Source organism: Achroia grisella, unplaced genomic scaffold, assembly GCF_030625045.1.
Source record: "Achroia grisella isolate CSIRO2021 unplaced genomic scaffold, CSIRO_AGI_Agris_v1 utg808, whole genome shotgun sequence".
Lineage (NCBI taxonomy): Eukaryota > Metazoa > Arthropoda > Insecta > Lepidoptera > Pyralidae > Achroia > Achroia grisella.
The window spans coordinates 1,692,914-1,716,895 of NW_026713029.1; the positions used below are offsets into that span (position 1 = coordinate 1,692,914).

General features: G+C 39.3%; 1 protein-coding gene across 1 annotated transcript; it reads left to right on the plus strand.

The window, feature by feature from the left end:
* Positions 1–9,522: 9,522 nt before the first annotated feature.
* LOC131851832 (uncharacterized) lies at positions 9,523–23,322 on the plus strand. The gene is made up of 5 exons (XM_059202396.1): positions 9,523–9,588; positions 12,292–12,377; positions 13,050–13,275; positions 15,739–15,898; positions 23,121–23,322. The coding sequence occupies exons 4-5, from the start codon at positions 15,780–15,782 to the stop codon at positions 23,320–23,322; spliced, it is 321 nt and encodes a 106-aa protein (XP_059058379.1). The 5' UTR covers positions 9,523–9,588; positions 12,292–12,377; positions 13,050–13,275; positions 15,739–15,779.
* Positions 23,323–23,982: the final 660 nt, after the last annotated feature.

The window sequence follows — 23,982 nt, forward strand, 5'->3', positions numbered from 1 at the left end:
TTCCGCCGGCTTATATCATTCATTATGTTAATACACAATTGTTAAACCAATAAATAACTATATGTCTTTAGTGTCCACAATAGAAAGAAGTACGAACAAAAAATACAACGAACGAAACGAATATGAACAAATATAATTAAAATAAAATATATACAATTGAAATAAAGAATATACATACATAAATACATATTTATATATACAGCACTGAAATGGCATCACTCATCTTTATTGTATACGATGCAATCATGCATGCTGGTTTTCAGAGGCATTAGTATGAGAAACATATGCTGGAACACAGCTTACAAAGGAAGCTGCTTGGCGGCTGGAATATGTGACTTCTTTTTACAATCTATCTCTGGGCAAATTATGTAATATTTTTATTGACTAGACGACCTCGGTGGTTTAGCGATTTAGCAACCTTGCGTTCAAAAGTCACGGGTTCGATTTCTTGCACGGTACGAACATTTGTATTTATGGGTATGATTGTTTGTATATCTGGGTATTTTCTATATATAATATATTCTGATGATCTGATGATCTGATCGAATCTGAGTATTTTCTATGTATAACAATGTATTTACAAAAAAAAAATCTATTATATATATAGATTTTTTTTTTGAAAAGAATTTTATTAGTCTGAGACTTAGGCCTAACCTAACCTAACCTAGAATAGGTTAGGAAGTCTCAGTTTTTTATGTATTAGGAGTATTTTTTTTTGATAAGAATTTTAGTTCAGGAAGATCAAAAGCATGAAGATTATTAATGTACTAGCTTTTGCCGGCGGTTTCGCTCGCGTTAATTTACCCCCTTACGGGTGGAATTTATCAAAATCCTTTCTTAGGGGATGCCTACGTCATAGTAGCTTTATGCATGCAAAGTCTCAGCCCGGTCGGTTTAAAATTGACAAAGTTTCATACAAACTTTCATCCCCTATTTTATCCCCTTGGGGGTAGAATTAATCAAAATCTTTTCTTAGCGGAATACTACGTCATAACATCTACCTGCATGCCAAATTTCAGCCAGATCCGTCCAGTGGTTTGGGCTGTACGTTGATAGATCACTATGTCAGTCTCCTTTGAGTTATATATATTTAGATTTACAAAGAAATGTACCTATCCATACACCTTTTTCACATAAACAAATACTTTTGACGTTTATATTGATTTGCAGCCACAAAGAACTGCATCAGTAGACGTTTCTACGAGTGTAGAGAGGTGTCCAAGTCAGATACCGTTGCGGCGAGCGGCGGCCGATTCCTGCATCGGAGAAGCATCCACGCCCAACTGTATCTTCACGGTGCATTTCGGAACTATGGTGTTGTCTGATGAGGTTGTAATATCAGACATTTAATAATATACCTAGTTCATTTTTTTTTTGTTTTTGGACTATTGTTATGCTGTTGGCCGCAGCTGGCCTTTACAACTTCACCGGACGATAGGGGCGAGTGTATATAGCACTCCACATCCAATTCAAACGGGGATCGAAATTATGACGGCCTGAGTCGAGGTTCGAACCCCTAGGAGTGCCCTCAGACTAAAGTCGTATCCGTCAGGCAGGAGTTGGCCTTCAGCCGCTCCATAAGTCCTTCCGAGGTTTGGAGTGCCATCTGCACTCGCCCCTATCGTCCGTTGAAGCTGTAAAGGCCAGCTTCGGCCAACAGCATTAGAGTAGTCCAAAAAAAACGTATTTACGTATTAATATAGTTTGACGTGATGAATTACAGGCGGTGGTGAGCTCCAGAAACATGTCGCTGCTAGTGTCGTGGAAGTTCTACGATCACGACGTGGCTATGACGCGCGTGCGCCCAGGACGGGTGGTCCTTTTTGACTTCTCCACAGAGTACGACGTGAAAATTCACGATGATTTCCTCAACTACCTCAAATATGTAATGATTTTCAAATTCAAATTTAAAATATCTATTCATGTAGGTCTATTACAGACTCTTTCGATATGTCAAATCTATCGTCAGTTCGGAATAATTTTGGCATTAGAAGAACTGACAAGGCTCAGCTCGTAATTTCAAATAAATAAATTTAATTTAAATTATTCACTAAGAATGACTCCGTAGCGGTTTCTATGTTGATTCTCGCATGCCTCTTACTTGTTATTATGTATTTAAAACTGGCTATACTCGCGACTTCGTCCGCATGGAAGTTAACAAAAAAGTGAATTAGAGATTTTTTCCTAAAATAAAAGTAGCCTAAGTTACTCCTTATTATATCAGCTACCTGCCAAAAAATGTCCCGTCAAAATCGGTACAGCCATTTCAGAGATTAGTCGGAACAAACAGACAGACAGACAAACTGCTCTTGCTCATCTTGCTCATCAACAGACAGACGAAAATTGTAAAAAATGTTGTTTCCATATTACAAACAGACACAGCAATTTTATTTATATGTATAGATAAAGAATATAAAATCTAATCTAGGGAGAGATGTCAATAGAGATCTGCGAATTGAACAAACAAGATGAGCCGTTTGCAACTTGTGCACTGCCCCTCCGTGATGCATTGCTACATACGAACAAACGCGCGGATATGTCTCTAGCTATAGTGAGTACATATACCTTATAATAAATCTTAAGGGTCGGCAACGCCTATGTGACACCCCTGGTGTTTCAGGCGTCCATAGGCTACGGTAACCGTTTACCATCAGATGGGCCGTATGCTACCTAAGTGGTATTAAAAAGAAAGGTATTTCTAATAACTTTTTTGAATAATTAGACATTACCGGAAGTAATTTTGATGCAGAAATTTTTAGAATTCTTTCCTTGTTTTCAGTGAAGTTTAAGCTTGCTATTGCACGTTTCTTACTTCTGTCACTTTAAGCTTAGGAGCATTTTGGTACGAATAAAAGAAATATGATTTTTCTGTAACTGCAACAATTATGATTATATCAATAATGGAATAGTGCACCCATCTGCGCTGTCGGGGCACCAGTGGAGGATGATAAAATAAGCATGAAATCAGGTCAGTCTATAAATGGCAATTTCCCACGATTTTTTTCAAGGGGAACTGCGTGGAGGTCAATATGACATGGTATATTGCTAGCAGGGGGGTTATTAGTCCACATTACTAGGGGGCCCCTACTATACTCCACTACTAACAATTCCACCCCCCCCCCCCCCCATTTTGCGGTATACGCTGCCGAGGCAACAGTGGAGTATGATGTCATGAGGTCAGATCATAGCCCATTATGAATTAACCAGGAATTTACCACGGTGTTTTCCAGCCGGTCCTTGACCTCCACGCGGTCCCCCGTGAAAATCATTCTGATATTGTTTCTATCCCATAAATTAATAAAAAATGTCGTGTAGATATAAATATGTGGTAGCAAGCCTGAACATTCATATACGAGGCTTTATCACAATTAAAAAAACAGACATTTCTAACGGTGGGAATTTTAGTCCACATTACGACAATCCCCTTTCCCCTGTGGTGATGATGTTAATCCGGACGGTAGGTGGCAGGCCCGGGGCTGCTGCGAGGGTCCCGAGCGGAGGAGCAACTGGTGGCCGGAGACGAGGTCGGAGTTCTGGACCTGTGGTGCCTACTACGGGCACCACCCCACGCACTGCAGGCCATCAATCGCGCCATTGCAAGGGTAACACCATTATAACCTTACCACTTACAACCATATTGGGAAATCATCTTTCAACAATGGTTTTGTACCGATAGGATATTGAAACCTTCGAGAAAGGGGGTTATTTCTTCTTAAAAGGCGGCAACGCTCTTGGAAATCCCCTCGTGTTGCTGGTACTCATGGTCGGTAATCACTCACCATCAGGTGAACTCCAAGCTTTGTCCGCTATGCTATAAAAAAAAGGAATTTCGGATATATTTTTTATATGTTATAAATAATAATAAATAAACCTGAAGAAGTTTGATTAAAAGAACACAAATTTAAACAAATAACACAGCGCCATCTAGTCCCACGGTAAGTAAAGCTTGTGTTATGGGTACTAGACAACTTATATTATTTCTCTTTTCTTGTAAAACACAATGGTTGATATTGTGTTTGTGTATTATAAATAATTATAATATCTCAGGACAATCTACACAGCGCCATCTAGTCCCAAGCTAACCAGAACTCGTATTATAGGTACTAAACAACTGATATATAATAGTTAAATACATGTTTTTTTTGTAAATACATACATCATTACATGGTATAAAACAAAGTCGCTGTCGCTGTCTGTCCGTCCCTATGTATGCTTAAATCTTTAAAACTACGCAACGGATTTTGAAGCGGTTTTTTTAATAGATAGAGTGATTCAAGAGGTTTATATATATAATGATACATGGTACACCCGTGCAAAGCTGGAGAGCTAGTAAAATATACATAAAAACACCAACAACAATACAAACAATCATACCCACGAATACAAATATTTACACCGTGCTGTTAATAAACGAACCTGCGACCTGCGACCATCGAAAAGTAAACCGTTACACTACCGCACCCGTGAAAACTATTAACTATTTGTGCAGCCATCTCCATTAATGTCGTCCTCCAAGTCGAGTTTCTTCAACCAGCTCGGCACCAGCACAGCTGGCATCATGAAGCAGGTTGTAGAGGATGAGCAGTCAAACGAGGAGCGACTGTCCCAGGACTTGGATATACACATGGGCAAGAGGCAGAAGGAAACCCACGTAGGGATCGAGGTGAGGACCAGGTTTATTTTTTAAATAGAGATATATATGCAATATTAAAATTATGATTAACAACCTCGGTGGTCTAGTCGTATAGCATACCGATTTACTATCCGATGGTCGCGGGTTCGATTTCTCGCACGGTACAAACATATATTCATGAGTATGATTGTTTGTATCGATCTGGGTGTTGTTGTTGTGTGTGTTATGTTATGTGTAATGTTATATTAAAAAAAAGAAAATATCCATGTATTTATATCAGTTGTTTAGCACCCATAATACAAGCTCTGCTTAGCTTGGGACTAGATGGCGTTGTGTGAATTGTCTTGACATATTATATTATATTATAGCCTATAGACTATATCCTTTCTCAGGGTCTTGACTATCTGTGTACTAAATTTCATTTAAATCGGTTCAGTATTATTGGTCTGAAAGCGCGAGAGTTATTTTTAATAACATTACTAACTGTTATATGTTATTCTAATGTATAAACTAAACTATAATATTAGTGTAAAGTGTGAACAACAACTCACCATGTTGAAATCCCAACTTGTAGATGGCAGGCTGCAGGTTGGTGACAAAATTTATTTGCTTTTTTACTAGATCGTCCTTAAAATGTCTGCATACATATCTAACATTCTAATGTATATATATACCAAGGTTAAGGTTGCCTGGAAGAGATCACTTTTTAGCGATAAGGCCGCCCATTGTTACCTCTTTGTCTTGTTTATTGTATTATATATTTTTTTTATCATTTTATACATAATTGTATATGTAAATGTATTTTCTGTGAGAGGAACAATAAAGAGTTTCATTCATTCATTCATTCATACCAAATTTTGTACCGTATATATTTTAGCTACCAAGCAGTTTGCTTTGTAGGTTGTTTCGATTGAATAACAGTGATATGACAGTGGATATTGGGAAGTTAATAATAATAATAGTAATATTTATTTAAAAAAAAACATTGTATAAACTAATATAAAACAAATATTTTTGAGGGTATACAGTTAAAAAGCATTACCTCCCGTGCTAATTAGATAACTGTGTTACGGAAAGAAGAATCTCGCACTATATATATATATACTATAGGGCTCATTTTTAAATGGGATATAAAACAGTTTTTATAACACAATGGCATCATACATATCTAATATTGTAATGTATATATTTACAGCGTATGTCTATTGGGCAATTGATAACAAGCAAAGAAGCTGTCACGTCAAGAACCCAGAATGGTGACTACCCTTCACCAGCTCTTGCGGATTTGAATCCTCATATAGAGGTATTAATACCAAGCCTGCTTCACGTTCTAACCAATTTTGTACTGTATATTTTAGCTACTGAGCAGTTTGCTTTGTATGTAGGTTGTTTCGATTGAATAATGGTGATATGCAGTGGACCTTGATTTTTAATTATTTTACAAATTACACTCCATAAATTGCGTCCTAGTATTCAAGTATATATGTACCTATTTGTTACTCTCTCACGCATAAACTACAGAACGAATTTTGATGAAACTTTACAGTAACATAGCTTATACACCAGAATAACATATAAATAGAATTGGAGTGTCTGTTTGTAATATTGAAATAACCGTTACTTACTACATGCATATGAATATAAAAACGGTACGTGTAACAAAATAACATTTTTGACCATTTTTGTCTGTCTGTCTGTCGGTCTGTTTGTTCCGGTTAATCTCTGAAGTGGCTGGACAGATTTTGTCGGGACCTTTTTTGGCAGGTAGCTGATGTAATAAGGAGTAACTTAGGCTACTTTTATTTTTGAAAAATAAAGTTATATTCCACGCGGACGAAGTCGCGGGAACAGCTAGTAGGCTATAAATTTCATGCGGTTGAAACCGCAGTCACAGCTAGTATTACAATCAATACTAATTTAATTATTTATTTACATATTGTAGAAGAAGCAGTGGAACGAGCTGCCATCTACCAATCAATGGCGAAACCAATCAAGTTCTATGCCGCATAAAGTGAGCTTTGTAATTATTTTTATCATTAGAATAAAATCATAAAAAAGTTGATAATAATGTATATTAACGCCATTGTTAGCAATGCACCATGTCAGGGTGAAATATAAAAGGAAGTCGCTTCCGCTATCTGTCTGTCTCTTTTAATCTATGCAAGGAAATTTAATGCAGTTTTTAACAATATATAAATTGATTCAATACATGCACACCTGTGCTAGAATAGAATAGAAAATCATTTATTCAAATAAACTTAATTTAAGCACTTTCGAATAGTCATAGTTAAACTCGGTAGCTTAGTATTCTAGAGAGCGACACACAAGTTTCTTGTTTATTCTTCTTGTGATGAATCTGCATTCCGAATAAGCGGTAGAATAAAAAAACTTGACTATTCAAAAGTGCTTATATTAAGTTTATTTGAATACAGATAATTTCTATTTCTATTTCTACAAAAATATAAACATACTTTCAACATTTTTTTTCATTGACCTATGTTATATGTCATGTTCACAGGAAATATTACAAGCTCATTCAAGTATAGGTTCGTGGGTAAGTTTTATTTTAGAACATACGGGTATGTATCACCTTCCAGCAATGGTATTTCCGAACCGATACGATATTGAAACCTTCAAGAAAAGAGCTTATTCCTTTTTAAAAGGCCGACAACGTACTTGCAATTCACCTGGTGTTACGGGTGATCATGGGCGGCGGTAATCACTTAACATCAGGTGAGCCGCATGCTCGTTTATAAAAAAAATGTATATTTATCTTAGACAATAGACAAACTTAGCGTTCCATATATTCACCATACTGGATACAATAACCTACTTTATTTAAAGGCATTTTCCTCAAGTACAAATTATTTTGCTTTCGTAGAAGAACCTGCTAACGCAACGTCGCGGTCAGAAGTCACAACGCGTTAGTATCCGGGTCAGTTTATAGTATTTTATTATTGGGAGGTTTGAGCTGTTCTCAGATGCTAAGACCTGTAGTACTGCTATCTGTATCTGAGGGGGACAGCATTTTAAATTTTTTGCCCCGCCTCGAAACAAATGAAGATCCGGGGCTGCCAAGACCTGTTGCTACAGGTCGCAGTGCTACAGTTACTGTACTTGCACAGTGCTCTACGACCTACATAGATCTATTGTGCTCGCCCTTTTCAAAGTTCGCTACCTAGACCTGTCAGAGACAAGAATTGAAGGATATTCTTAGGAGCGATGGATTTTATCTCTTCAGGATATATTGTATACTTTCCAAAGGAGATATTTCGTTTATAGTATAGTCTGTTTTTGTATATATTAATAATAATAATCTCATTGGTTTACCATAGTTTTTTTTTAATCTATGATAATGGTGTACACCCGCCTACGCTAACTGTTTAAGCTGGTGGGGCACCAGTGGAGCACGATAGGATGAACATGTGGTCAAGTCAGTTAGCCCATCGTGATAACTTCACCAAGCATTTATCAGGATGGTTTCCAGGGGTGACTGCGTGGTTAACCTGACATGGTACATTGCTAGCTATGAGGTTATAAACCACAATACTAACTTCCCCCATGCTGGTTAGGTTGGATCTCATACAAGTTACATAAAAAAACATTGATTTATATATTTAACAAGCTGCTCCCGCGACTTCGTCCGCGTGGAATTTAACTTTATTTTTCTAAAATAAAAGTAGCCTAAGTTACTCCTTATTATATCAGCTACCTGCCAAAAAAAGTCCCGTCAAAATCGGTCCAGCCATTTCAGAGATTAGCCGGAACAAAAAGACAGACAAAAATTCTAAAAAAAAATATTTTGGTGTATGTACCGTATTTATATTCATATACATGTAGTAAACAACGGTTATTACAGTATTACAAACAGACACTCTAATTTTATTTATATATATTATAGTTTAATATTCCTTTCAGAAAACACATGCGAATGATAAACAAAATGACTTCACGCAAGCGCTTCTGAAAAAGGAAGTAGCGAAAAGATACTGTAAGTATTTTGTGCACTGTTTTGACGGGGTACCGGGTTCATGTCTGGGTCGGATTAGTTTAATATCAAACGCTATAAGAACTTAACACCTACCGTGACATTTCAAAAGTAACGGTGATTAATTACCCCACCACTATCAATTTGAATTTACCTCGGTGATCTAGCGGTTTAGCACACCTCCATAGTTTCGATAGTCGTGGGTTCGATTCCTGTATTCATGACTATGATTGTTTGTATCGGTCTAGGTGTTTTCAATATATATTAATTATTAATTTCCAAATAAATATGTGTATATATTTCTATCAGTTATTTTTTTTCTCAGGACAGTTCACACTGCGCCATCTAGACCCAAGTTAAGTTAGAATTAGCTTGTGTTATGAGTACTAGATAACTGATACATATACATAGATTTTTTTTTAAAAACATACATATTATACATAGAAAAGGCCGATACAAACAATCATACTCATGAATACAAATGTTTGTGCCGTGCGAGGAATAGAACCCGCGACCGTCGGTCGTAAAGCGGTGTGCTCACCACTAGACCACCGAGGTCGTCTAGCGGTGGTTAGTACCTAATTTTTAAAGTATAGGGAATAACGGACCTTGTCGTAAATTATTAAATAATTTTACAGATTCATATATCGTACTGCGTGTAACTATTGTGAATTTAGGGACTACTCGTGTTTGGGATTGCAGATCTTTTCTCCTAGTACTATCACGGATGAATCTTTCTTCGTTAGTCTCTATCTGAATTTAGTTTTTCATCAAATTACAACACTATTAAAATTTATAACTCTGAAATAATTCTTACATGAATCTCTTTGTGGAATGCATGTAAAAATGTATTTTTTTATGTATACAAACTCAATTATACCCATATTACAAACAGCTAAATCATCCCACAAGAGCGTCCCGGTGTCACAATTGCCTGCCATTCAAATCGAGGAGCCACCGGAATTAGGTAAAGATGTTCATCATTACATTGTATAAAACAAAGTCACTGTCGCTGTCTGTCCGTCCCTATATATACTTAAATATTTAAAACTACGCAACGGATTTTGAAGCGGTTTTGTTTAATATAGAGTGATTCTAGAGGAAGGTTTCTATATATAATACATGTATGCCCATGCGAAGCCGGGGCGAGTAGCTAGTTCTGTATAAGGCATTTGGTTTTTAAGAGCTAGGGTTGTTATGTGTGCCTGGTACTCCTTACTGCTTCCTCAGTAAAAACACTCATGGTGTTTTAAACGTAACTGATGTGTTTTTTAGTATTTATTTTTTCACCCGCATGAAATGTATAGCCTATATGTTATTCTGATGTATAAGCTATATTATTGTAAAGTTTCATCAAAATCCGTTCAGTAGTTTTGGCTTGAAAGAGTAACAAACATCCATTCGTATTCACAAACTTTTACGTTTGTAATATTAGTGTAGGATTTGGATTATCTATACATATAAATAAAATTGAGGTGTTTGTTTGTAATATTGAAATAACCGTTTTTACTACATGCATAAATACGGTACATATACCAAAATAACACTTTTTACAATTTTTGTGTGTCTTTTCTGTTTGTTCCGGCTAATCTCTGAAATGGCTGAATCGATTTTGACGGGACTTTTTTGGCAGGTAGCTGATATAATAAAAAGCAACTTAGGCTACTTTTATTTTAGAAAAATTAAGGTAAATTCCATATATATATATAAATAGCTGGACCGATTTTAACGGGACTTTTATTGGCAGGTACCTATTGTAATGAGGAGTAACTTAGCATACTTTTATTCTAGAAAAATAAACTTAAATTCCACTCGGACGAAGACGCGGGTACAGCTAGTTAAAAATAAATACGTATTAAAAGGTGTTAAACTAACTAAATTCGTAATTATCACCAAGACGAAAGAAGAAAGGCGCTAATTGGAGCTTTTACTTTCAGAAAGTTACATCAGTCGATATTGAAAAAATTATAAGTAAATTAAATTCTAGAAAGTCTCCAGGAGCAGATGGAATTAGAGTAATAGATTTAAAGTATATTAAAAAATTAATTAGTCCAGTTCTGGCCAAATTTATAAATGTAAGTTTACAGACAGGCATGTACCCAGATTTACTGAAAAAATCCATTATACGTCCATTATTTAAGCAAGGAAGTCATGCAGAATATAATAATTATAGACCTATTGCAATTTTGTCGTCTATAAATAAAATAGTAGAAAAAATATTTGTGACAAGGATTAGTGATTTTTTAGAAGGTAATAATATATTAACAGATACACAGCATGGGTTTAGAAAATCATATAGTACAGCTACAGCTATTGGCAAATTTAGTGATCAAATAAATAGTCACCTAGATAATAGGAAATATGTAGGAGTCCTCTTTATAGATTTCAAAAAGGCATTTGATACCCTGGACCACGGACAGCTACTGGAGGCAATGAGAGAATGTGGAATCCGTGGTCCAGTAAACGAATGGTTCCGAAATTATTTAGATAACAGAAAACTGTTCACTGTAATTAATGCTACAGCCGGTCAGGAATTTTATATGAAAAGTGGTGTGCCTACTGGTTCGGTATACGGGCCTGTTGGTTATACCATGCACGTAAATAGTATGATTAACGTAATAAATTATTGTACGACATATATGTACGCAGACGATACGTGTTTGATATATGCAGATAGAGATATCGAAAGTATTGAAAAATGTATACAGTCCGACCTGGAAAACATTTTGATGTGGTCCCATGACAATGGTATATTATTGAATGTATCTAAAACTAAATGTATGCTTGTACATTCTCCATATATGAAAGATATTAACAAGTCAATTAGAATAGTCGGCCACTCGTATCAATGTCTTCACAATAGTAAAATACAATGTAATTGTGAACATATCGAGATGGTGAATGAATATAAATATTTAGGGATCACAATAGACTGTAGTTTTAGCTGGAAAATACATATAAACAATATATGTAATAAATTAAGATATGTTTTGTGTAAGTTCATCCAGCTTAAATATGTAGTTAGTAGGTCGATATTGTTTTCCTTTTATTGGGCATTGGCAGACGCGGTATTAAGTTATGGTCTGGCGGCGTATGGTTGTACCTTTCGTACCTATCTTGATAAATTGTATAACATACAAATACGTTTTTTGAAACACTTAGTAGATACGGAATTTAAAAAGAAATGTAAAGGAAACTACAATTTGTTATTCACAAAATGTAATATTCTCCCTATACATGAAAAAGTTACTTTACTATTGGCATTAGAACAATACCAATGCAATAAGTATAAGGTTAAAAAAACAACTGAGTATAGTATGAGACATACAACTATAAATAAGTATATTGAACCGGTGGTATGCAACTATTATGGTGAGAGAACAAGAAGGTACATTACTCCACGAATATTTAATAAAATTTATAATGAAAACGATTGTTCAAGTAAAGAAATATTTAAATTTAAATTGAAAAGATGGTTACTCGAAAAAGTGCATTAGTATAAGTTCTATATTATAGTTAAATTGTAAATTAGATATAAGTAAAAATGAGTGTCCTTATTCGCCAACAAACTGCAAAGCAGTTTGGCGATAATTGTAAAAACAAATTGTGTATATGTAATACTTATAAATAAATAAAAAAAAAAAAAATCATATATTACTCTATGATACAGGCACACGTAAGGTGTCAGAGACAACGAAGAAGTCTGTGACCATACTTCCGGAGTACTCGGAATTTGGCCTCGCCATACCAGAAAAGGTATGTACAGAAACGTTATTTCATAAAAAAATTTAATAAAATAAAAATAAGAAATAGAGATTGTCTTGTACTCGTAAGACAAGCTCTATTTCTTATTTTTATTTTATACAATTTATACACATATACACAAAGACCTCGTCCACTTCTAGTCCTATCACTTACAGAGCCATGCTGTTGAAAACGCTTCACTAAGTTCCTTATTGCAGGCCTACTAGGGGGATGTCGAACATTAAAATGGCGCATATACGATCTTTGCGTTGCAACAATTGACCATCCATTTTCAAAGTAAAATACAATTATCTTCACTCGTTGTTCTGTTGTAAACTTATCCATGATAAAAATTTCCAGGGATTATATTTTTTAATTCTGAAAAGATCAAAAGAAATATATTAATAGAAAAAAAGTTATTTAATATTCAAAATGTAAAGTGACCTCTGGGCCACCCTGTACTTAGATATTTTATCTTTGTAAATACATACATAACATATAAATAAAACACTCAAACCGATACAAACAAATCTCATCAATACATATGGACGGTGCGAGGAATCTAACCCGCGACTATCGGAAGTAAAGAAGTGTGTTAAACCGCTCTACTTCCGGTGGTCACAAGTTCACCAAGGCCGACAAAACATCAAACAAAAATTATATAAAAACTCTATTTGCCTCAAGGACAGTGACACACTAAGATCTGAAGACGGCCGTGGACAGGGTATTGACATAACAGTCCTCTGGTTGGCTCTCAATGAGGAATGCGAAGCTACGACCAATAACAACGTGCAGCGTTTGTACGTCGCGTACAGTTTCCTGGGCCGCAGTGGTGCCGACCTGGAAACGCCCGTGAGCTTGCCGAAACCAAATAATTATGTGGATAAGTGTGTCTTCAACTTTAGAAAATGTTAGTATTTCATTTACTTAGTCTCTTGTTATAAGAACGTGCAGTGTTTGGACGTCGCGTACAGTTTCCTGGGCCGCAGCGGAGCTGAGTTAGAAACGCCCGTTAGCTAGCCCAAACCGAAGAGATACGTGGATAAGTGTGTATTCAACTTTAGAAAATGTTAGTATTTCATTTACTTAGTCTCTTGTAATAAGAACGTGCAGTGTTTGTACGTCTCGTACAGTTTCCTGGGCCGCAGCGGAGCTGAGTTAGAAACGCCCGTTAGCTAGCCCAAACCGAAGAGATACGTGGATAAGTGTGTATTCAACTTTAGAAAATGTTAGTATTTCATTTACTTAGTCTCTTGTTATAAGAACGTGCAGTGTTTGGACGTCGCGTACAGTTTCCTGGGCCGCAGCGGAGCTGAGTTAGAAACGCCCGTTAGCTAGCCCAAACCGAAGAGATACGTGGATAAGTGTGTATTCAACTTTAGAAAATGTTAGTATTTCATTTACTTAGTCTCTTGTAATAAGAACGTGCAGTGTTTGTACGTCTCGTACAGTTTCCTGGGCCGCAGCGGAGCTGAGTTAGAATCGCCCGTTAGCTAGCCCAAACCGAAGAGATACGTGGATAAGTGTGTATTCAACTTTAGAAAATGTTAGTATTTCATTTACTTACATCTTAGTGTCTTGTAATAAGAACGAACGGCGTTTGTACGTCGCGTACAGATTCCTGGGCCGCAGGGGTGCTCAACTGGAAACGTCCGTGAGCTTCCCCAAAGCGAAGTGCTACGTGGATAAGTGTGTATTCTACTTTATAAAATGTTAGTATTTCATTTACTTACATCTTAGTGTCTTGTAATAAGAACGAACGGCGTTTGTACGTCGCGTACAGATTCCTGGGCCGCAGGGGTGCTCAACTGGAAACGTCCGTGAGCTTCCCCAAAGCGAAGTGCTACGTGGATAAGTGTGTATTCTACTTTATAAAATGTTAGTCTTTCATTTCTATATATGTCTGTGTTAGTTATTTCGAGCCATTTCTTATAATCTATACTAATATTATAAAGCTGAAGAGTTTATTTGTTTGAACGCGTCAATCTCAGGAACTACTGGTTCGAATTTAAAAATTATTTTTATGTTGGATAGGCCATTTGTCGAGAAAGGCTTTAAGCTAAGAAAAATATTGCAAAAACGGGGAAAATTAAAAGATTTTGATAACCACGCGAACGAAGTCTCGGGTACAGCTAGTAATATATGGCACAACGTAATGAAATTCCGTATTAGAAATGGGTTTATCCCGGTCTTAGTTGTGCCTGAGGGGAAGCTGCAAGTAGTGAAGGTGAGTGTTAATGCATTCTAAAAGGGCCTTTTAAACCTACACCCGTGTCACAAGTCACGGGAGCTACTTGGGGTTTCCCTTGCGGTACCCGGCTTCAAAATGAACTCTAACCACACGGAGTCGAGGAAGATATGTAGTTCGGCGCTAAACCTCTCTCTCGAACTCTTTTATTTCACATTACACATTAAATTTGAATTTTGAGCTGCGTTTAGAATGGTGCAGGTAAGTATCCAATCAGTCAATCAAACAAGTCATTTCATAGTGATTTCATTGGTCACACTAATAGTGCATGACTTACCGAGAAGAGCGGGACACCCACCCACTCAAAGCCTAAGTCGTCATCATTATTAGTGCTTCTTACATTACGGTGATTACTTATTGTGCTTACATTTGCAGTCAGATTATTTGCCATTCGAGTTTCATAGACAATATATGTGATGTAAGGTAGGCATGGAGATCCTAGCTCATTTGAAGAGACAGTTTTTCTTAGCTCGTAAGCAACTGATGGTAGATGTAACATATAAGAGTCTGAATAGACCTACATGAGTAAAGAATAAAGATATTTTTATCTTAAACTTAATCTAAATATATATATATTTTTTTTTATTTATTTATTTACTTAATACAAAAAACATGTGTACTAATTTACTGAAGAAACGATGATATTCACAGAAGTATAGAATTGTGTTGCGAATATCGACGCCCTCTCTCTGTTACTCTTTCACGCAAAAACTAATGAACTGATTTTGCTGAAACTGTACAGTAATATAGTTTATGCATCAGAATAACACATAGGTTATATTTTTTACTAGCTCTACACGCGACTGCGAACGCGTGGAATTTAACTTTATTTTTCTAAAACAAAAGTAGCCTAAGTTACTCCTTATTACCTACCTGCCAAATATGTCCCGTCAAAATCGATCCAGCCATTTCAGAGATTAGCCGGAACATACAGTCTGACAGACAGACAAAAATTGTAAAAAGTGTTATTGTGGTGTATGTACCGTATTTATATTCTTGTAGTAAATAACTGTTATTTCAATATTACAAACAGACACTCCAATTTTATTTATATGTATAGATTGAAATTTAACGTCGATGAAATCTCGGGCACAGGTAATGAATAATAATTTTTTTGCTTGATAGCATTTCAGTTGAGCGACTGCGATCTACCTTTGTTGGGGTATATGGCCAGATGTAGGTCCGGAAACAGACGCAGACACGATCCCAGAGATTGCATCGTGTTCGCAGTGATCAGCGAGCCCCCAGAAGACCCGCTAGGTTTGGATAGCTGCGAAGATATTGGGTATGTAGCTGTATAATAAAAATAACTAAAACCAAAATTAAAATAACAATACTCATAGCGCCATCTAGTTCTACATATATATGTATCTACTACTACATTGTATATTATGTAGATGTATGTGTATGTACAATTTTATAACCTTTTTTGCATCGCCAGCAACTTATCTCTGCACAACTCATGGTTGACTGGTAGAAAATGCCATTAGGTGTGTTACCGCCAACGGCAACCGGGGGGAGGGGGAGGGGAGCGGGAGGGAATGTTAGTAATGAGGACTGGTGACTCCATTGCTAGCAATGTACCATGTCAGGTTGAGCTCCTCGCGGTTCCCCCCGTGATAAATTCCTAATTAATTTGTCTCTGACCTGACCTCATGTTCATCTTGTCATCCTCCACTGGTGCCTCGCCAGCATAAATCGTTAGCATAAATAGTCAGGTGCACCATTCCATCATCATGCCTAATAAAACGGGAACCATTCGCCAGCGTGCCCCGCTAAAGCAGATTTCAGCGACTACAACGCCATCTGGTTTGAGTGAGATAACCACCACAATATATTTTTTATGATAAATATTATTTATGCTTATAAACTGTAAAGTAAATATATAAATAGTAAAGATTATATCTAATCATATATGACATGCAATATATGGTCCAGAAGTTTGATATAATAATGTTTATTATTGAGTACAAGATATAAGTTCTGATTTGACCATAACAGTCCCAACCTACCTACTGACTTTAAAAAGAACCACCATATTGTGTGCACAATAATAGAAATAGAAATAATCTTTATTCAAATAAACTTAATATAAGCACTTTTGAATAGTCAAGTTTTTTTATTCTACCGCTTATTCGGAATGCAGATTCATCACAAGAAGAATAAGCAAGAAACTTGTGTGTTTTTTTTTTTTTTTTATTGGGTTGTTTGGGCTATTGTCAGATGTGTAGCACCTGTAGCACTGCGACCTACATAGATCTATTGTGCTCGCCCTTTTCAGAGTTCGCTACCTAGACCCGTCAGGGACAAGAATTGAAGGATATTCTTAGGAGCGATCGTTTTTATCTCCTCGGGAAAGAGTGTAAACTTTCCAAAGGAGATATTTCGTTTATGCATGAGTGGGCTACAACCACATAGGATGTGAAGCGGCGTTTCCTCTTCAGTTTGGCAGAATCTGCAGATACTTGTCGTGCATAGGCCTAGCTTAGCCATATGCTTGTTCAATTTGCAGTGTCCTGTGAGGGCCCTAGTCATCATGCATATGTTGTTTTTACTCAATTGTAGTAATCTATTGGAGTATTTGGTCGAGAAGCCCGATATAAGGTCTTTTGAATGTATTAATCCTGGCATTTCTTGCCAGTGATTCAGTGCTTCTCGTTTGGTTATTAATTTGAGATGTCCCAGTTTTAGGCAACGAGGCACACCACAGAAGGGTTCGGGGCCCAGTTGGACGGTTTTTGCCCCTAACTTTGCCAGATGGTCGGCATTCTCATTGCCTTCAATATTTGAATGCCCGGGGACCCATCTCAGTATAATATTATTTCTGCTTCCTACTTCATTTAGTAGCAGGATACAGTTTCTAATAAGTTTAGAACGGATTTCGTACGAGTTAAGTGCTAGTAGAGCAGCTTGACTGTCCGAATAAATGTATATGTTCTGATTGATGTAGTTGAGGCTTAGGATTACTTCCAGACATCTAATTAAGGCATAAGTCTCTGCCTGAAAGATTGAGGCGTATTTTCCTAAGCCTATATAGTTGCAGATTTTGGGTTTTACACCACATATTCCACATCCTACATCATCTCCTATTTTGGACCCGTCTGTAAACCAGACTAGGTCATGCTCTGAGTGAGACGGTGTATGGTTATTTTGCCATTCGTCTCTTCCAGATATTTCGATTTTGTAATATTGTACAAAGTTACACTCTGGTGCCATATTGTCTTCAGGCATTCCCAGAATAGGATCACTCATAATCGAGTCTTGTATAGTTTTTATGGCCAGGGAATGCCAAGATATCCTCCTTTGGGAACTTATTCTGAGCATATTGGCTTTCGCCTTTTCCTGTATGAATAGAGGAAGGGGCGTCAAGTCCAATAATGCGTCTAGAGCTGCTCCCGGCGTGGTGCTCATGGCTCCTGTAATAATCAGACAAGCAATTCTCTGTAGGCTGTTTAGCTTGGTGGCAGCTGTGGATTGGAGGGTTTTCCTCCACCAGATTGCGCAGGCATAGGTGGTAAGTGGTCTCACCACTGCTGTATAAAGCCATAGGGCAATTTTGGGGTTGATTCCCCATCTGGGCCCCGCTACCCGTCGGCTTATACCTAGGGATGTTTTCGCCTTTTGAGTTATGTTGTCTATGTGTGTGTTCCATGTCAGTTTTTGGTCGAAGGTTACGCCCAGGTACTTGACTTCTTTGGAGCACTCTAATATTCTTCCATTTACTTTAGGCATGACAAGTTTGTCAAGTTTCTTCCTTTTTGTAAACGGAACAATTACTGTTTTATCAGGATTTACTGATAATTCATTTTCCTTACACCATTTAACTATGATGTTTAGTGCTCTTTGGATGCGGTCTGATATTGTTGTTGCACAGAACCCTCTGACCATGACTACTAAATCGTCTGCGTAGCCTTGTACCTCAAATTGGTTTTTGGTCATAACATCTAAGAGCTGGTCTACCGTTAGTAGCCACAGCAGTGGCGATAAAACGCCTCCTTGAGGGCATCCTTTGGTAGGTCGGATTTCTAACGTACTGTTGTGAAGAGTAGTTTTAATGGTTCGATTTGAGAGCATTGCTTTGATCCATTGAGTGGTGGTTTCATCCACTTTCTTGCGGATGAGTCCCTGTGAGATGGTCTCTATGGGCGTGTTATCAAAAGCACCCTCAATATCGAGAAATGCACATAGAGCTATTTGTTTGTCCTCAAAGGCCTTCTCGACCTTGTCGGTGAGTTCGAGCAAGGCGGTCTCTGTGGAATGTCCCTTGCGGTAGGCATGTTGATTCCTGTGCAGAGGAGCATTTTCGAGGATTGTAGCTCTAATGTGTTGGTCCAGAACCTTTTCCATGGTTTTTATTATGAAAGAGGTTAGGCTTATAGGTCTGTGAGACTTTGGCTGCGAGTAGTCTCTTCGACCGGTTTTCGGTACGTAGGTAACTTTGACCTTCGTTAATGGTTCTGGTATAAAACCCCAGGCAAAGCTGGCTCTAAATATTCTTACCAGATAGGGAGATAGGATGTCAAGCCCTTGTTGTAACAGGGCTGGGAAAATTCCATCTTCTCCCGATGATTTATATGGCTTGAAAGATTTTATAGCCCATATAATTTGTTTTGGTCGAAAAATCCTCGCAGCTCTGTTCCACGCCTCATGGTTGGGCTTTTGTAGATGTGAGCTTGGAGGGTTCTCCTTATCTCTTGAGATATGAACCGAGCCAGGGAAGTGGGTTGTAGATAGCAGCTGTAGAGTTTCTTCCTCTGATGTCGTATAGGTACCATTGGGCCTTTTCATAAGTCCAATTTGGTTATTTGGCGCCTTGGCAAGCATTTTGTGTAATCTGGATCCTTGGGGAGTCTGAGTTATCTCCTCGCAGAAAGCATGCCATGATGCTCTTTTGGCTTTCCTAATTTCGCAGTAGTATTCCGTTTGGGCTTTACTATATTGGGCCCATTCGAAAGGTCCCTTTTTAGCCCTGTTGGATAATTTGCGAGTTTTCTTCCTCAGCTTTTCTAGACTCTTATTCCACCAGGGTGTTTTACATTTGGCGGTTTTGGTTTTGATGGGACAGTTGTTCTGGTAGGCACTTATTATGCCACTTAGAAGTATGTCCACAGCGAGTTCTAGTTCTAGAGGAGATTTGATACTCTTCGGAAGGTCCGCAATTAGGCTTGTAAGACTGTCTCTGTATTTAGGCCAATCTGTAGCCTTTGGGTTTCTGTAGAGTATGGGGTTTGAGTCTGTTGCAGCCTCAATTGTGAATCTGATGTGCTTGTGATCAGACATGGAGTTCTCATTGCTGACATGCCAATGAGTGATATATTCGGCCAGTTTGTCGGTCGCGAGTGTTATATCTAGTACCTCTTGTCTTGTGGCAGTGACGAACGTCGGTGTGCACCCTGTATTTAGGATTTGAAGACAGTTGGTTAGTATAAAATCATCAAGTGACTTACCTCTGGTGTTGATGTCAGAGCTTCCCCAGTTTGTGTGATGGGCGTTTGCATCGCAGCCCACGAGGAGTTCGGCCTTGTGCTTACGGGCGTATTCCACCACAGGCTGTAGGCCGGTTGTCGGGTCTTTGATGATTTTGTTGTTTTCATCATGTCCAGGTAGGTATGCAGAGCAGACCAGTACTTTTGACCCTGTGCATCCAGGGAAATTGACGAAGGCTGTCACTAGGTCATCTGTACATAGTTCTGGAACAGTCAGAAAATCTAGTTTCTTATTAAAAAGAATGCATGCTCTAGGTTTAGTGCCAGTGGTATTAAAAAGAATATTACCTGAGGCATTGAGGCCTAAAGGCGTGGCTTTGTTGAGCCATGGCTCTTGTATCAGAGCAAGGTCCAGGTCGTTTTTGCGGAAGAGGTTTTCTATGACCGCTGTTGCTGCCATAGCATGATGTAAGTTGACCTGGACAATGTTGGCTCTGATACATTGCTTGCGTGTGGGCGTGTTAGCAGCTTCCTTTCGCCTTCCCTGTGGGACGTGGGCGTCCCTTTGGGTTGCGATTGGAAGCTGTGGCGCTCCTGCCGCGATCTTTCCGTCCCGTCTTAAAACTGGGGATCCTCGTCTGCGAGGTCCCCTTTGGCTGGGGAAAGCTGCCTCTGGCGGGTTTGGCGTTGGTGTCTACGCCCTTCGCCGCTTCGGATGGTGTGGGTATTCCTGTGGCAGATCTTCCATTACCGTCCGAAGTAGGCTGCTGTGTAGGCGTGGAGATCCCCTTGACCCGCAACAGGACCTTTTTAAAGCCAAGGTTGACTTTATAGTCCTGTGTTCTGAGGAAGTCAACCGAAGGCTCGTCCAGAGATACGGTCAGGACTGTACCGTTCTCTTCAGCCTTACGGTTGAGTATTTTCCACAGTTCGGAATTTAGGCAGTCATTTTGGGACTTCAGCATTCTGAGTGCCTCATCGACCGACCTTGTCTCCGAACTGGGGATGAAGGCCGTTCCAATGGCTGGTTTGGGCATCGCTCTCTCGTCCAACACAGAGAGTTCTGCGTCGGCCCAGGGTTTTAGGGAGGGCGTTATGCTCTCCAGCCATATTTTGGTCGGCTCATTCTGGCAAGTGATTAGCAGCCAACCAGGTTTGAAACTGCAACCTACAAATCGAGGGCCCTTCCCAGCTTCCGTGATCTTGCCAACTTCCCGGAGAACTGAGGAGCGCACCATGCTCATCATTTCGTCCGTCATTGGGGCCGTGTGTCGGATCCCCACTCGGAACGATTTGAGAGCATCCTTATAGGTTGCAGTTTCCTCCTTTGCGTTTACGTTCGTCCCTGTAGTCGTTACGCGCTGCTTGGGTGCAGGCGTTCGCAACTGGTGGGCCGTATTCGTAGAGCGCTTAGTTGAGCTACTAGTGACACTTGTTGGTGCAAACACCATTGGGCTTGAAGAGCCACCTGGTGTCGCAAGTGCCTGGTATGTGACTCTAGGTGTCTGAGGTACAGTAGGCGCTGGTGACTTTGCAGTCTCCGCTGCCTGGGTACCTTTCCCGGTGGGCGTCGGCTGCGCCACGCGAGGCGCTTTGTGCGTATGCTCCTTTGGGGACACCTCCTCTGACCGTGGGCGCTTGATGGATCTTACCTCTGAGGGCTGGTCTCGCATTGGCTTCCGGCAGAGTTCTAAAGCTTCATCAGCCTTGATGTTGGCGGCTATTAACAGTTTTAGGCGTTTCCGCGCTGCTCCTGTTAACCTCCTTCGTTTTGGTTTTGGCTTTGAGTCCTTTTTGGGCGTTAGACCTAGGTCATCCGTCCCTGTAGGCTCAACAACCATCTCCAAACAGTTTCCGTCATCGGATGAAAGTTCTTGGCGTTCATTTTCGTCCAAGGTACTTCCTTCAAGCAGTTTCTCAATGTCATCGATGATGTCCATATTGTGAGAATATTTAAAAGTCGTCCACTCGATGTCCCACCCTCCTCGGAGCCCGCAAATGGGGATGCCGCAATGGCACCAGGATCTTCTCGAGTGGATCTAGGAGCAGAAAGGTGGCGTCTTTGCGCGACATCGGGAGTTCGGACAACTGCGGCTAGAGAACTTCCACAGTGCCTTACCCCGTCAGCATGGCCGACTACCTTCTCCGAAGAGACCTTCCCACTCCTCGCCGTGCTCCTGTGACGGTAAAGCACTGGACCATTTCCCGAGCAGTGGCTGGCTGCTCAGGCGACCGTTTCGCCAGAAATATGGGCCAAAGGAGGCGTGTTGTCGCCCGGAGGTAACTGCTCCGACCTCCGATTGACTCAACCTCCCAGGATCCCGTCTTCCCCGCTTACGGCGCTCAACTGCGCAGGCCTTAGCGCAGGTAGGTGCAGGAAGCTATTTAAATTTAATAGTATATAGGTAAGTATATATAAGAAGGCTATAATTAGTTCTGGTGCTTGCCCAGGCACATTTTATTTATAAATACACTATTGATACAATATATATACATATGTGCTGCAGACTCACCTACTAGGTGCAGCTGATTGAAATAAATATGATAGTTTGAAAGAGAAGAAGGATATATTAATATAAATATGACACTACTTGTAAGTTATTTTATAATATACATACATATACTGTATACAAAGACCCTCGCTATTTATCCGGGCTTGGGACCGGCAACTTTGGAGGAGCGGATTTTGTGGTCCTCTCCAGCCGAAAGCAGGCTAGGTTTAACTTGTGTGTTGCTCAGAGACCAGTTCGGTTTAGATGTTCGAAGTGAAAAATACATATAAGTGAAAGAAGAAATTAATAGTCTCTCGTTATGCTGCCGTCCCGTAACAGGTGCTATGCCCGCCATATGTACTTGTTACTTATGTATAACGTGCATTATATTTATTTAAATAAATAAAGAAATCATACAAATAATGGATTCATCTGTCTTATTGCATCTTGTAGTTGCTTTAAAACTAAATATTTATATAAGCTTTAGTTAAAAATTATTAAGTATAAGGATCCAAAGTTACGTGTCAAAAATATATTAATAGTTAAAATATATCACGACGTCGCCTTAATATAAAAAAATTATCCACAGGTACGCATACTTGTACCTGGGCGACATGGTGTCGTCGTCGGGCTGCAGCGACTCGTACACGGAGGTGGTGCCGGTGCGCTCCGCCCGAGACCGCTCCGCCGTCTGCGGGGTGCTCGCCCTCCGCCTCGACGGCCTCCACCTCGTGCGGAAGTGTCTGCTGCTGTCCAACTCGGGGCGAGATTTCTCCAATAGCTTGCGGTGAGCCTTAAACATGCTCTTTCTCACTCTCTCTCTCTCTGATTCCCCCGCCGTATTATTTCATGTGCTCGCTTTCCGCTTCGACGGCCTCCACCTCGTGAGTAAATGTCTGCTGTTGTCCAACTCGCAACAGGATTTCTCCAACAGTTTGCGGTGGGCTTCATACATGCTCTCTCTCTCTCTCTCTAATTCCCCTGCCGTATACTTTCCTGTGCTTGCCCACCGCCTCAAAGGCCTCCACTTCGTGCGGAAGTGTTTGTTCCTGTCCAACTCACGGCGGAATTTCTCCAACAGTTTGCGGTGAACCTTAAACATCCCTTCTCCCTAATCCCCCTACAGGATCCTTTCCTGTGCTCGCCCTCTGCCTCGACGGCCTCCACCTCGTGCCACCTCCACCTTGACCTGACTTACTGGTAAACAGTTAACGAAGACGAGTTCGTCATTCCATTATAATCCATAAAAAACTGACTCCAAAACAACAAACTGACCAAACTACATAGACTAAAATTGACTACCGTCACATGTTATTCGGTTTGTCACACGATTGTCCATACGATAGCTATTACTCTTTTTTAATTATCGCATCGAGTGCTACACCCAGCCTTCTTTGGTAATCAGCCAATCAGAATAGATTATTCTGACGTGTAGACACAGTGTCTGTCCA